This window comes from Danio aesculapii, chromosome 23, assembly GCF_903798145.1.
Source record: "Danio aesculapii chromosome 23, fDanAes4.1, whole genome shotgun sequence".
In the NCBI taxonomy this organism is placed as follows: Eukaryota; Metazoa; Chordata; class Actinopteri; order Cypriniformes; family Danionidae; genus Danio; species Danio aesculapii.
The window spans coordinates 30,585,782-30,600,612 of NC_079457.1; the positions used below are offsets into that span (position 1 = coordinate 30,585,782).

A 14,831-nucleotide genomic window follows, 5' to 3' on the forward strand; every position below is an offset into this window, starting at 1 on the left:
TCTGGGACATGTAGTCAAAGACGATTTTTTCAAAAGCCAGGGAAATTCAACAACAACAAAACAGTATAATTGTTGTTGCTGTTCTTTTGTGTTCATACATATATTTTGTGTTGTTGTGGTTCCTGTCTTGTGTTGTACAAACTGTAATAAAAATTCAATGTAAAAAAGCATTGTTATTTGGATCAGGCCTATTATAGCAGTTTTGTGTTAATCATAAAGCCTATTATAAAACTTCAATAGCATCAAAATAAAAATAATAATAAATTGTTATTATTAGCTATTAACAAAAAAAAAAAATCACTATTATAAATTAAATTAATTAATTTAATAAATAAATCCCAAAACAAATAAGAGGATATTATCATAGTATATAAAGGAAAAGTAAAAACATACATAATTTTGGGAAGCCGGATTTTCTTTTAAATTGTGCCTAGTTTACCTTTTAAACAAGGTTAATAATATTTAAAGATAATAATTTACAAATAACTAAAATTGAACCGTGTTGTAAAAAAAATGTTGCTTAGAAAAGGCAAAAATAAGAATCAACTTTAAATAAAATTTCATCACCTAAAAACATCATTATCATCATAATTGTTATTAGGCTAGTATATTATTATTATTATTATTATTATTATTATTATTATTATTATTATTATTATTATTATTATTATTATTATTATTATTATTATTATTATTACTGGGCGACGTGGTGGCGCAGTAGGTAGTGCTGTTGCCTCACAGCAAAAAGATCGCTGGTTCGAGCCGGCTGGGTCAGTTGGCGTTTCTGTGTGGAGTTTGCATGTTCTCCCTGCATTCGCGTGGGTTTCCTCTGGGTGCTCAGGTTTCCCCCACAGTCCAAGGACAAGTCCCCCACAGTTGCAGCTGGAAGGGCATCCGCTGCATAAAACATGTGCTGGATAAGTTGGCGGTTCATTCCGCAGTGGCGACCCCAGATTAATAAAGGGACTAAGCCAAAAAGAAAATGAATGAATGAATGAATGAATTAATGAATTATTATTATTATTATTATTATTATTATTATCATTATTATTATTATTATTATTATTGTTGTTATTATAGTAGTTGTTGTTGTTATTATTAACAACGTCTTTACATTCAAAACATTTAATTTATGATGTAAATAATAGCAAAAATAGCCTATTTAAATATTTTATAAATATTGTCATCAATATTATATTTCATAACTGTAACACAAGGCAATTCAATCATAACTTAATGTTAAAGCAGCTATCATAAAATTATTTATCAATAAGTGGCTCTTTTTTGATTCTCGGTAGCTATAGAAATTAAAAATGTAAAACAGGAAATACATTTGGACCATTTTTTTGTTTACATGCTTCAAAATGGTCTATATAGAAAAAGTAAGAACATAATTTTGGGAAACCAGATTTTCTTTCAATGTGTGCCTAGTTTACCTTTTAAGTAAAGTAATAATAATTTCTAAATGATTGAAATTTAATAGTGTGATAAAAAGGTTGCTTACAAAAAGTAAAAATAACAATCAACACAAATTTCAAGAAAATTGTATCATCTAAAAAGAACATCATCATCATCATCATCATGATCAGTATTATTAGGTTATTATTATTATTAGTATAATATTACTTTCCCAGAGATGGGTAGCGGCTGGAAGGGCATCCATGCTGGATAAGTTGGCGGTTCATTCCACTGTGGTGCCCCTGGATTAATAAAGGGACTAAGACGAAAAGAAAATGAATAAATGAATATTATATTACTATTATTATTATTATTATTATTATTATTGTATTATTATTATTATTATTATTATTATTATTATTATTATTATTATTTACTTTCAAAACATTTGTGTTTATAAATGTATCATTTAAACATTTAAATATTAATATAACCACATAAAATATAAATATGCCTATAGGCGAAAGGTGGGCTATGTTCATATCATGTGAAAGTTAGAGAAAATCACCATGAAAGACGTCTATTGTATAAATTGCTATTCAGGGCTCGGCCACGGGGCAGCGGATCATTTTAACTTGCTTACATTCTGGAAATGTGTGCGCTATAGTGAACCGGCGCACTGTTATTATCACAGCCCATAATAATAGGTTGTATGGCGGCCGGAGGGGGGGCTTCGGCACACCTGAACAGCCCGCTATGGAAGGTGAGCAGGATGAGCGCAGATCGCGGACACGAGCGCCAGAGGAGCGCGCGCATGGAGGCGGAGGTTCGGCTCGGGATGCGCAGTGAGGAGGAGAGGCTCCAGACCTTCCACAATTGGCCCAGCGACGCGGCAGTGAGCCCCGAGGAGCTCGCCCGGGCTGGGTTTCACTATCTGGGCTACGGAGACACGGTGCAGTGCTTCTGCTGCGAGGGCATCCTGAGGCACTGGGTGGATGGAGACACGCCGCGAGGGGAGCACGAGAGGCACTTCCCCACCTGCGGATTGATGAGGGGCAGGGATGTGGGCAATGTCCCGCGGGGCTCCTCTGATTCTGTGGACGGCCAACTGCTGAGTCAGCTCCAGCGCTTGACCATGGACGAGCAGGGCCTGACCGGACAGGCAGTATACCCGGAGATGGAGACGGAGGACAACAGGCGGTCCACCTTCCATAACTGGCCCACAGGAGCAGCAGTGCAGCCCGACACACTGGCACGCGCTGGGTTCTTCTACACAGGTGCGTGGAGACCTTTTCTTTTATTTTGGGAGCGAGGAAATGAAATTAAGATTATTCATATGGTGTTGATTTGGAATAGATGTGAAACTGAGGCGCTTCTGCTTCTTTCTCGCGCAAAGCCACAGTCACGCGCCTGCAGTCACGCGCACTGTGAATGCACGGAATGAGCGAGAGGCCGCGAGCGCAGAGCAGAGCACAGCGCTTTATTCTCAAAGCAATAGTGTTTCTGGTCGCTCCTTATGCAGAAAGTGTGCATTCAGAAATGAATATCACTGTCTGCTCTCAAAGGACAATACAAGTTATTATAATTTATATAGGGATGTTTCATCTAAAAATTACTATTTACTCACTATTTACTTACCATTATGAGGTTCCAAACCTTTATGAGTTTCTTTACAGGACTAATGAAGATATTTTAAAGAATGATGAAAACCTGTCACCCTTCCATAGTAGAAAATAGAAATACTACTTTATGTAAGTCAATGATTACAGGTTTTCAACATGCGATAAATGCAACAATCCAAGGGAAAGGACAGAATTGTGAGATAAAGAGAGAAAATTTGGAGAGGAAAAAAGCCAGAATTCTGATACAAAACTCAGAACATTAAGATATAAAGTACTATTATAAATGTAGTCACGGAAGAAATTCTGAGAAAACATCAGAATTATTATGAGACATGAACTCGATTGTGAGATATTCATTAATAATTGCAAAATATAAAGTTAGAATTGACAGATAAAATAATAGAAATGTGTTATGCAAGGAAAAATATTCTCAGATGTAAACTTTATTGCATGATTTCCCCCCCAAAAAAAAAAAAAAAAAAAAAAAAAATGAGTTGTGTTATAAAAACTATAAACTTAAAGATAAAGTGATTGTTGTCAGATAAAAAAGAATTACGTTTGCTAGAAAGTCAGAATCTTGACGTGGAAAATAGCTAAAATCACAATTATGAGGGGGGAAGTATACATTAAATGGCAATTCACAACTGTGAGTTTCAGATTTAAATTCAAAATTGTGAGATGTAAACTGAGAAAATCTGAACTGTGACAATTTTTTTTCAAGATTCTGTATTTTATTCACATTTATTCATTTAGAAGGCACTTTTTTCCAAAGCGACTTACAAATGTAAATAAAAGAAGCACTTTAAATCATCAGAGAGCAGCATTATATAGATGCAATTACAAGTCTAAGCTAGTTAACATTTTTCTTTCAAACACACACGCACACACACACATAGTGCACATAGTTCAAAGTTCTGAAACTTAAGACAGCATAAACGAAGGATGCACGAAAGTTCCATGATATCGATGTTCATGATATCGAGGATGCACTGATGCAGACTTGAGTGCAAAACTTGCTCAAGAAGTCCCAGAAGTCATTGCGACTGAATAAAGGAGGTGGGAAGCGCAGCATTTTATATAGATTTAATATTCAAGTTTGGAGATATAACTTATTTGTCTCAGGAGTTTCCCTAAATGAGACAGTGAAAAACATTATCATAAAAATCTTAATAGTTTTAGATTTACTTGTTTTGTGCAAAGTTAGTTTTATTTGTTTTGTGCAAAGTATTAGTAAGGCTTTTGTGCATGTTATTTATATTGAAAAGAGAGAAAAAAAACAGTAAATCGAGGTATGAATGCGGTAAATAATTTTTTATTAAAAATGCGTGAAGGTCATGTGACCATTAGGAAGAATGCAGCATCTCATTTCTCAGAAGATGCGTTCTGTATTCTCGCTGTCTCCCAAATTCATTCTTCTGAGGTGACCTGGCAAGAACAGTCTTCACAAGAACGCAAGTCCGTTCTCAGCATTCATGGAACTGAGAAACAGTCTATGTCTGCTACAGGTGGTTTGTGAAGCACTCACCTAAGCACACTCAGAATTGACAGAAAGTATCTTGTGCACATGGAGAGGGAAAGGTTTGTCAATCATCATATATGCAACATGGTCATTTTTAAAAACATTCTTTCAAAAGTTTAGTTATTTTAATAGTCAAAAAAACATACATTCACTAATCAACAGAACTAACTACATATAAACATAGTGCTTTTACATTGTGTGCAAATTAACAAAGACAAAAAAGACAACATGAATAGAATACAAGCAAAATCTGACAGCATCAGCATCGTTTTGTCCATTTACAATTACATTTGGCTTTGGAAGTAATTTATGAAAAGATGCCACATGGCAGTGAACTTGGACCCAGAACCATTTAAATTAAGTCTTATTTTTTCCAAACTAAGGAAATGAAGGCAATGCAGTCCAATTCACTTTTTGACAAATTGTTATTTTCATACACAATACCAAAGACAGCAGGTAAGGGATTTGCTCAAACATCTATTTATTTAGTTATTTTGATAATCTTTTTTATACATATTAAACGATCGCATATGCATTAATATATATATATATATATATATATATATATATATATATATATATATATATATATATATATATATATATATATATATATATATATATATATATATATATATATATATATATATATATATATATATATATATATATATATATATATATATATATATTTATATATATATATACATATATTGTGTATCTTTTTGTGTATTTTTATCTTGTGTATTTTGTACATGGTAAAAATAAGTAAGTGTCTGTCTGCTTCTCAGGTCATGGTGACAACGTGAAGTGTTTCTTCTGTGATGGTGGTTTGAGGAACTGGGAACCAGGTGACGATCCCTGGCAGGAGCATGCCAAATGGTTTCCACAGTAAGGGCCGAATTACTTCTCTTCTATATATATATATTAAATACAGTTGAAGTCAGAATTATTAGTCCACTGAATTATTAGCCCCCCTGTTTATTTTTTTTCCCCAATTTCTGTTAAACGGAGAGAAGATTTTTTTCAACACATTTCTAAACATAATAATTTTAATAACTCATTTCTAATAACTGATTTAATAATTCTGACTTCAACTGTATATAAACAATTATGGCCATTTATTAGGAATAAATATCCATTTTCCTGAAGTAGAATAATACACTTTTTAAACTGCATGAACTGAAATTTGCTGAGGCTTTTAATTCAGTATATTGATGTACTACCAACTAAAACTGAACATTGAGTAGAAGGTGGGGCTTTCATTTTGCACACCATTCCCTCATAGAAATCTTGTCCCAGTTGCTATTTAAGCCCTCAAGTTGTTGTCAACAGAAGGATGGCTACTCCAAATGCGGAAGCAACATGGTCAGACTTTCATTGAAGATTACCAAGACAATATTTTTTTCAGTGGATTAATTTACACAGATTATATATTCACATTAAGATGAATAAAGTGAGCTAGAAAAATAGACATTGTAAATTTTGATTTCACACAGACTTTAAATAAGCTTTAAAACGACCTTTTAACATTATATATTTTTCATTTGGAAGAGAATTTCAGAAATTTTATTATCCTGCAGTGTAATATGAACAATACAATGTTACTAATAAATACTGACTGGGATTATTTTATATTACTAATTTTATATTAAAAAAATGATTAGTTTTTTAGTGCGTTTTCTACTGACTATATTCATTTCCATTGTGTGCTTCCAAAGATGTGAGTATTTGCTGCAATCCAGAGGACAGGAATATGTGCGCAACGTCCAGCAGTCTTTCTTCAACATGAATGGGAGAGGGGTAAGAAATAACGATGTACCTAAACATTAGTTTATGTTTATTTTAATACAGTTATCTTTGTTTATAGTATTGCTATAGGGCTTTAATTGTGTTGTTTTGTTTTAAAGGGTGGATCTCTGTCATCAGCTGCAGGAAACATTACATCAGGTAATACAATTCAGATCTTAAATTTTTTGTATAGGTTATAACACAACTTTTTGACAAATTGTGCCATAATAATAATAAACACAACAAGTATTACTCCAAAATACTGGAAAAAAAAACACTGGAAAAAGATTCATTGGATTTACTATATATATATCAATATATATATATATATATATATATATATATATATATATATATATATATATATATATATATATATATATTGATTATATTACTATATAAAATGTTTTTAAAGTAAGTGGTTGCAAACAATTTATGTAAACTGTATTTAAACAAACAAATTAGATTTAGTAATGTTCGACTTAATTTGTTTGTTTAAATTCAACCCATATAAATTGTTTATTACCTTAAAAAATTTGTAAATCCATACTTTAATTTTCCTTTGGCTTAGTCTCTATTTCATAAGTTGCCACAGCGTTATGAACCGCCAACTATTCCAGCATATGTTTTATGCAGCGGATGCCCTTCCAGTACCAACCCAGTACTGGGAAACACCAATACACGCTCACATTCACACACACACTCACACACTACGGCCAACATAGTTCACCCAATTCACCTATGCTGCATGTCTTTGGACTGTGGGGGAAACTGGAGCACCCGGAGGAAACCCACGCCATCACAGGGAAAACATGCAAACTCCAAACAGAACACCAGCTGGCCCAGCCGGGACTCGAATCAGCGACCTTCCTGCTGTGAAGCAACAGTGCTAACCACTGAGCCACCTGTGCCACCCTTAAGTAAATCCAATGAATTTTTTTTTTCCCAGTGTTGAGCCAAACAACTAGTAATTAATAAACAATTTTAGAAATCTAAAAATTTCTTGCAATAAAATGTGAAGTAAAATCACATAATGCTATCTAACACTTCCTCTTTAGCACCCTCTATGGCCTTTTTGGGGTCCACATGCCCCCATTTGAAAACTCCTGAAATTCCCATAACATTTTTTATTGCTGCGAGCAGTGCTTGTGTTATTTGTATAAACACACTCTTGTGCATGTTTATTACATGACTCTCTGCAATACTAGATTCCGATTGGCAGGTCACAACTTTCATCCCTCAGATAATTCTGAACAATATCCATTGTTCATGTCCATTATCCAAGACATCAGTGTTGTGAATCTCAGCTATATGCTCTGCAGTGAAACAAGCCTAAAATCAGAATTTCCTGTGTTCATTTTCTGGGCTTGGAGCCATGTAATAAGCATCATAATTATATCAGGTTGCATGGTTTTATGTTCCTCGGGAGTTGTTTTTTTTTTTGTCCAGCTATCACAACATACTTTTCACAAAGGCAGAGGACCTTCTCTTCCTCTCTGTCTTCACTAATAGTCTCTTTTCCTGCTAACAGTAATGGTGATCGGTGTTACAGTTTGCAGCTTTACTGTAAATCACTGTCCGCTGTTGGCAAAGAAACATTCCTGAACTTGCTGATTCTTTGCTATCACAGAATAAATGAGGAATGCCTACGGAAACATCTTGCTGTGCATAATACATCATACACACAAGCCTTCTCTACTTGAAACAGCAGATTCGAATTTTATCACTTGATTGAATGGCCGTTATCAGTGGTTATCAGCTGATATATGGGCCAGTAGGGGCCTTCTGCGCCCACTGGTAGGCACAGAACGCTGTTATCATACACATGGTTAATCAGCTATCGATCACATATGGCTGTGGCCAGAAGTTAACGAAAATAATCTATATTATTCATTCCTATTAATTATATTTTATTAACGTCTACCCCTACCCCAACCCTAAACCCGTCACAGTACTGTAAAAACAGATCTGGATCTGGAGCCTTATTAGTATAGCTGATCAACCATGTGGATAGATGATAGCAGCCTTCTGAGCCTACCAGTAGGTACAGAAGGCCCCTACTGGCCCATATCTATCAGCTGATAACCACTGATAATGTCCAATCAATCAAGTGATAACATTCAAAGCAGGTGACTTGAAATAGCAAATTACAACACCCTTAAAGACACCTTTGTCATTTTAAGATTTTAAAGTTCCTCTTTATGCCATTCTAAATGTTTAATATTTAGTTTAGGATGTTTCTTACAATAGGTTTACATTTATTCAATGTCAAAAAGATTATAATTTTGTCTGTTTATACCTGAAATTTAGACGTGTTTTGGTGTTGTCGATCCAACCTGATATCAAATGGTAACACAACTATTTTACATTTAGTCAGTGTAGTTGCTAATACATACATGAGCAAATCATGCTAAATTGTTTGAAAGAGATTGTTCAAGTTCATAAGAATTATCCACTAAATCAAAAAGTTACCAGTTGCTGTGAAATAGCCTTGGTAGATTGGATCACAAGGACGAGGGACACCTATAACAGGTTAGTTCACCCAAAAATGAAAATGATGTTATTACTTGGTCATCGTCATGTTTTTCCAAACCCTTGAGAGTTTCGTTTGTCTTTGGAAGACTCATGTATTTATTTTAGATAAAATCCAATAGCTCCCTTATCCTCCATATACAACAATGATTTTATTCTCATTCAGAGTCTAAAAAAGTACTAAAAAACATCCTCAAAACAGACCATATGACTGTAGTGGTTCAATTGGAATATTATCAAGCTACGGGAATACTTTTGTGTGCACGAAAATATCAAAAATAAAGACTTCCTTCAACAGTGTCTTCTCCTCAGTGTCTGTATAGGGTGCGCCCTCATGTGTTGCACTTGGTCGCCTGCTGACGAATTAATATGGATTAGAGATCTGCACGGGACTGAATTTTTAGTCCCACTCCCATCCATTCCCACCAGGTTTTACTCCGCACTCGACCGCGCCCGCTGTACATTCAGCCTTTGTTCACCCGCTGCCTGACCTGCCCGGTTTTCTACACGACCCGACCGTTCGCGCAAAATTTTGATCTGGTTTCCAAAATCTCACATTAAAATGGAGTACTACCAAAAGAGAGAGATAACAGATAAACGTGTAGGTTGTGCATGGATTGTAGGCTAAATGTCAGTTTTGTTTGCTCCTTTGTGATGAGACATGAGTGCCGCCTTAAACAGTGGTTTGTGGCTGGTGAGGCAACAATTCTTTCAAAGTCAGATTTACAAACATATCCACTCAGTGTATTTGCCAACTACAGCTTGGGTTTCATATATCATATCAGCATTATTTCTATACACATAGCAGGTACATATTGGGCCAAGGAAGAATGTAAAATGTATAGGGATTGAATATGCCTCCCAAAAAAAAAACACCTAGCTGGATGCTACAGAGTCCATAGAACCTATAGCAAGTGGCACACAGCACCACGGCGGATGCATGCGCTCTCTCTCATTCACACATTCTCACTCACTCGCTTGCTCGCTATCTCTCTCTCTCTCTCTCTCTCTCTCGCTCTCTCTCTCTCTCTCTCTCTCTCTCTCTCTCTCTCTCTGGAGCGCTATATTGTATTTATACATTATATCTCGTTCAAATTACACTAGAGTTACCAACCCCTACTGGGTTTTATTTGGAAATTTATTCCCGCGCCGCAAGAAATCTGGTCGGGTCCCGTGGTACAGCCGCGAAAATGCAGACCTCTACCTCGAATGTGCTTGTGAATTTGCTCATGAATTTGCGCCTTATCCTGACACTGAGGAGAATAAACTGTTGAATAAAGTGGTTATTTTTGGTTTATGTGAACACAATAAATAGTCTTGTAGCTTGATAATTTTAATATTGACCCAACATACACTCAAAGCTACTTATTTTATGAGAGCTGTAACAAGACAATTCTTGAGATATAAGTTGGAACAACTAATTGTTTTATGTTCCATCCATAAAATTTGTGAAAACAAACAAGTCAACTTAATTCCTTCATGTTGTCTCAACACAAATCGATTGTGTGGAACCTTGCGATTTTTACTGTGTAAGGCATATGGTCTGTTTTGAGAATAATTGTTTTGCTATTTTTCTGTACTTTAAATGAGTTTGGATCGCGCTGTGAAAATAAGATGATACATAGTCGCTAAAATAAGAGATTTTTTATAAACAGAGATAGATTTGCAGATTGACAGAGAGCAAGTGACAACTGACAAAATGTCACTTTTATCTTTGAAATGTTTCTTTTACATTCACAAACAGCTACATTACACACTATATAAATATTAATATCTACAAAAACCACAACACAGGCACTTTACATGGGTTTACATGGGTTACATGGGTTTTCCTAAAATATCTTATTTGCCGTTTTTAATGTCGCTGTGCTTCAGTGTAAACAATCAACAAAATTGATAATCAAAAAAGGGCATGATTAAAAAACATTATTGTTTCTCAGCTTAATAAGTTGTTATATTTTCTTTTTTTTTGCATTTGCATAATCCTCACCTGCCTCTAAATGCAAACAATTGAAATGAGTTTAATTTCCGACAAAATAATAATTACCTTACTTCTTACATAAGAGCCATTGGAATGTTATTGGCTCGAGACTTTAGGTCTCATTCACTTTCATTGATGTCATTAAAACTGGCATTTTGTAATTCAATTATTTTTATTTATTGTTTTTTCTAATTTTTTATTTATAGTCATGAACACACTTGTTTTTAGAGCAATCAATTCAAGCATTTTCTGCCATTGGTTATTACTGTCATTTCACCCATAGACAACTGAACAGGAAGTTCAAAAACAACCACAGAATAAAGCTTACCTCCACATTGCAGAATAAGGCCACCAAGAGCAATCTAAACAAACTTGGCCAGCTGTCAAATCAAAGGACAGTTACCTTATGGAAAGGAGGGGTTTACAGAGCTTAAGCCACGAATAGATTCAAACAAGCCATTTTAAAAAAATCATTGCAAAATGATTCTATCAAATGCATAATCTGAGAAAATGACAATGTTTTCTGGCCCTAGATGCATTCAAACCTGTGTTAGAAAACTCCAACACAATATTAGGACACTAAAATAACACATTACCTGCACTTTAAGGGATACACAACAACAAAACTATTTTTTTTTTGCTGTTCTTTCAAACTACTTGTTTAAAATTAGCTTAAACATTGCATTTCTTGATTTTTTGGGGGGACAACTTAATTGTTTTATGTTCAATCCACTTAAATTTTGTAAAACATTTAAGTTAATTTAATCGATTTGTGTTGGGACAACATGAAAGAATTGTGTGGAACCCAGCATTTTACACATACGGTGTAGTTCACCCCCCCAAAAATGTATTTGTAATTATTTACTCATCTTTCACTTGTTCAAAATCTGTTTGAGATTCTCTCTTTGTTGAACATGTGTTCTTCAGATATTCTGAAGGATGTTGGAGACCAGCAGCTATTGACTTTCACAGTATTTCTTTTTATTCCTACTATGGAAGTCAATAGCCACTGCTTTCCAACATTCTTCCTTTGTGTTCAACAGAAGAAGAAAAACCACTGTTTAATTTTTGGGTGAACTATCCCTTTAAATACACACATTTAGATTTTACTGATGAGGACATCCTCGCTAGTATTATTTTCCCTCACAAGTGAAGATCACAGTGGTCCTCATGCATGCACTGATGTTCCTGTGTCCCGCTGGCAGAGGTGTTGGGTGGGCAGAGATCAGTGGCGGCACCCATGTTGTCTCCTGTGGTGCAGGCGGTGCTGCAGATGGGCTTCCAGCACTCGCTCGTGGAGAGCCTGGTTCAGTCGCGCTTTCTGCTCACCGGCGCACACTACACCTCCGTCTCTGATCTGGTGACCGATGTCCTGCAGGCCGAGGAGGAGGAGGAGAGGCAGACGGAGGACACCAGACCAGGTGTAGCTCATTCTCTGTTTATTAACCCATTACTCTAACAAAACAAGTATAATGTGTGTTTTTATGATGTATAAAAAATTTTTGTTTAACCGAGCAAGGAATTTTTTACAGTATTTCCTAGGATTTTTTCTTCTGGAGAAAGTCTTTTTTGTTTTATTTCAATTAGGATAAAAGCAGTTTTTATGATGATGATTAATGTTATAGTCATCATCATCAATGCAAGTCATCAGAATTATATATTATCATTGGTTTAATATTTATGATTTGATGAAGTAATACTACTATAACACCTACACTGTAAAATAATCTGTTAATTAACAGGTTCCGTATTTTATAATTCACAAGTATTTTTAATTTATTTACAGATGTGAATTGCATTGTAAGACCTTGATCTCTGCTCCGTTGACTTTTGATGTTGAAAATTCAACTCTTTTATTCACTTTTACTACCATTTTAGGAGTTTGAATTAATATAAAATAGACGAAATGATATTTAGACAAATAAGTCTGTGAAATAACAGAAAACGCACTGGCAGTTTATTACAAGTTTTTTTGTAATAAATAATACAACTCAGATAATATATCACTTTAAAATATTCAAACAGTCACTTTTTCAAACTTTTCAAAGTTAAAAAGAAGAAAGATCAGGGTCTCATAATGCAATTCAACAGCAGAAATAAATAAGGACAAATAAAAATAAAAACACGGATCACAAAATACAGAAAACTGAGAATTTATGCTAATATATTTTATTTTTAGTGTACTACTACTACTACTAACAATAAAAAAATAAAAATAATAATAATATACAAATTTAAATTATTCTTATTATTAATAAAAATGTAGCTTAAAAGAATTATAGTGATATTTTCATTGATTGGATTATTATTAAAATATTTTAAACCAAATATGAGTAATAAACAAATAAAAATAAATGAATCTAACATTTTAAGAATATATTATTCTGCTATATTGTTTATTTTAAAAAGAATTTAAATCAAATGTATTATAATCTGTTTCACCACTAATGCATGGATGTTTATCTCCTCAGAGACTGTGGAGACACAGAGGACACCAAGAACAACAAGAACGACAAGAATGCAGGTCTCAAGCAGGGAGAAAGGTTAATTTGAACATGCTCTCATTGCACTTATAATGTGTGTGTGTGTGTGAGAGTGTGTTTGTGTGAGTGTGTGTTTGCACATGTCTTAATCTTAATTCCTCCATCTAGTAGCCTCGAGATGAACCAGATCATCCAATCGATCATCTCATCAGAGCCAGACCAAGTGAAAATGTCCAAACTCATGTGTCTGTCTGTGTGTTTTCAGCACGTTCAGACCTAAGTCCAGAGGAGCAGCTGAGGCAGCTTCAGGAGGAGAGGACCTGTAAGGTCTGCATGGACAAACTGGTGTCCATGGTCTTCATCCCCTGTGGTCATCTGGTGGTCTGCAGCGACTGCGCCGCCAGTCTGCGTCACTGCCCCATATGCAGAGCGGTCATCCGGGGCAGCGTGAGAGCATTCATGTCCTGAAGAGCAAAAACACACACTCACAAACACAGCAACAGCAGCATCATTAAAAGATTAGTTCACTTCCAGAACGAGCATTTTTTCTGATACTCGTACACTTCACTCATACACTCGTAAAGATCCAATGGATTTGCTCAATTTTTTTATGTAAGCTGCTGCAAACAATTTATTTGAGTCGAATTTAAACAAACTAATTAAATTAAGTAATGTTTAACTTATTTTGTTTGTTTAAATTCAGTTCATATAAATTGTTAGCAATTACTTAACTTAAAAAAGTTTAGTTAATCCAATGAATATTATTTTCAGTGTAAAAGATGTTCATTTTCTTTCTTTCTTCAGTAGAAATGGAATTAAATGGATAGTTCATCCAAAAATGGGCATTCTGTCATTATTTACTCATCCTCCACTTTTTTGTTCTGTTGAACACAAAGAGAGATATTGTGAAGAATGTTGGAGAAAAGGGCTATTGACTTCACTGTATTTTGGACATCAATAGCTGCTTTTTCCAACATTCTTCAGAATATCTTCTTTTGTGTTCTAAAGAAGAAAGAAACTCATAAAGATGTGTTACAAACACTTGAATATGAGTAAATGCTAAGGAAATGTTCATTTTTAGGTGACCTTTCTGTTTAAGAGTTTTGAGAAAAACTTGCAGGATTTTTCTCCATATAATGAACATATGGTTTTTGGTGGTCTGAACTGCGCAGCTTCAAATGGGTGTAAATGACCGCAGTACACTGTAAAACCCAAAAAGTTAAGGTAACACAAACCATTTGAGGAAACCGATTGCAACAAACCATTTAAGTTCAAAAACTCATCCTAATGAGTACTGTGAACTTAATCCATTTGAGTAAAAAAAAGCCATTTAAGCACAGTAAAACCCGATAAATGAAGAGAACTCAAACCAACTGAGTACTGTAAAACCCAATAAGTTAAGGCAACTCAAACAATTTGAGTTAAAAAACTAATCTATATGAGTACTGTAAAAATACACCATTTAGGTTGAAGTAAGGAGGTATTTAATTAACTCAATTTTAATT

At 34.5% G+C, this 14,831-nt stretch overlaps 1 protein-coding gene across 1 annotated transcript; it reads left to right on the top strand.

The window, feature by feature from the left end:
* Positions 1 to 2,110: 2,110 nt before the first annotated feature.
* On the top strand, positions 2,111 to 13,960 carry birc7 (baculoviral IAP repeat containing 7). The gene is made up of 7 exons (XM_056449514.1): positions 2,111 to 2,675; positions 5,331 to 5,430; positions 6,261 to 6,342; positions 6,450 to 6,489; positions 12,049 to 12,264; positions 13,315 to 13,386; positions 13,592 to 13,960. Exons 1-7 carry the CDS (start codon positions 2,111 to 2,113, stop codon positions 13,792 to 13,794), a joined length of 1,278 nt encoding a protein of 425 aa, XP_056305489.1. The 3' UTR covers positions 13,795 to 13,960.
* The last annotated feature ends 871 nt before the right edge of the window (positions 13,961 to 14,831 follow it).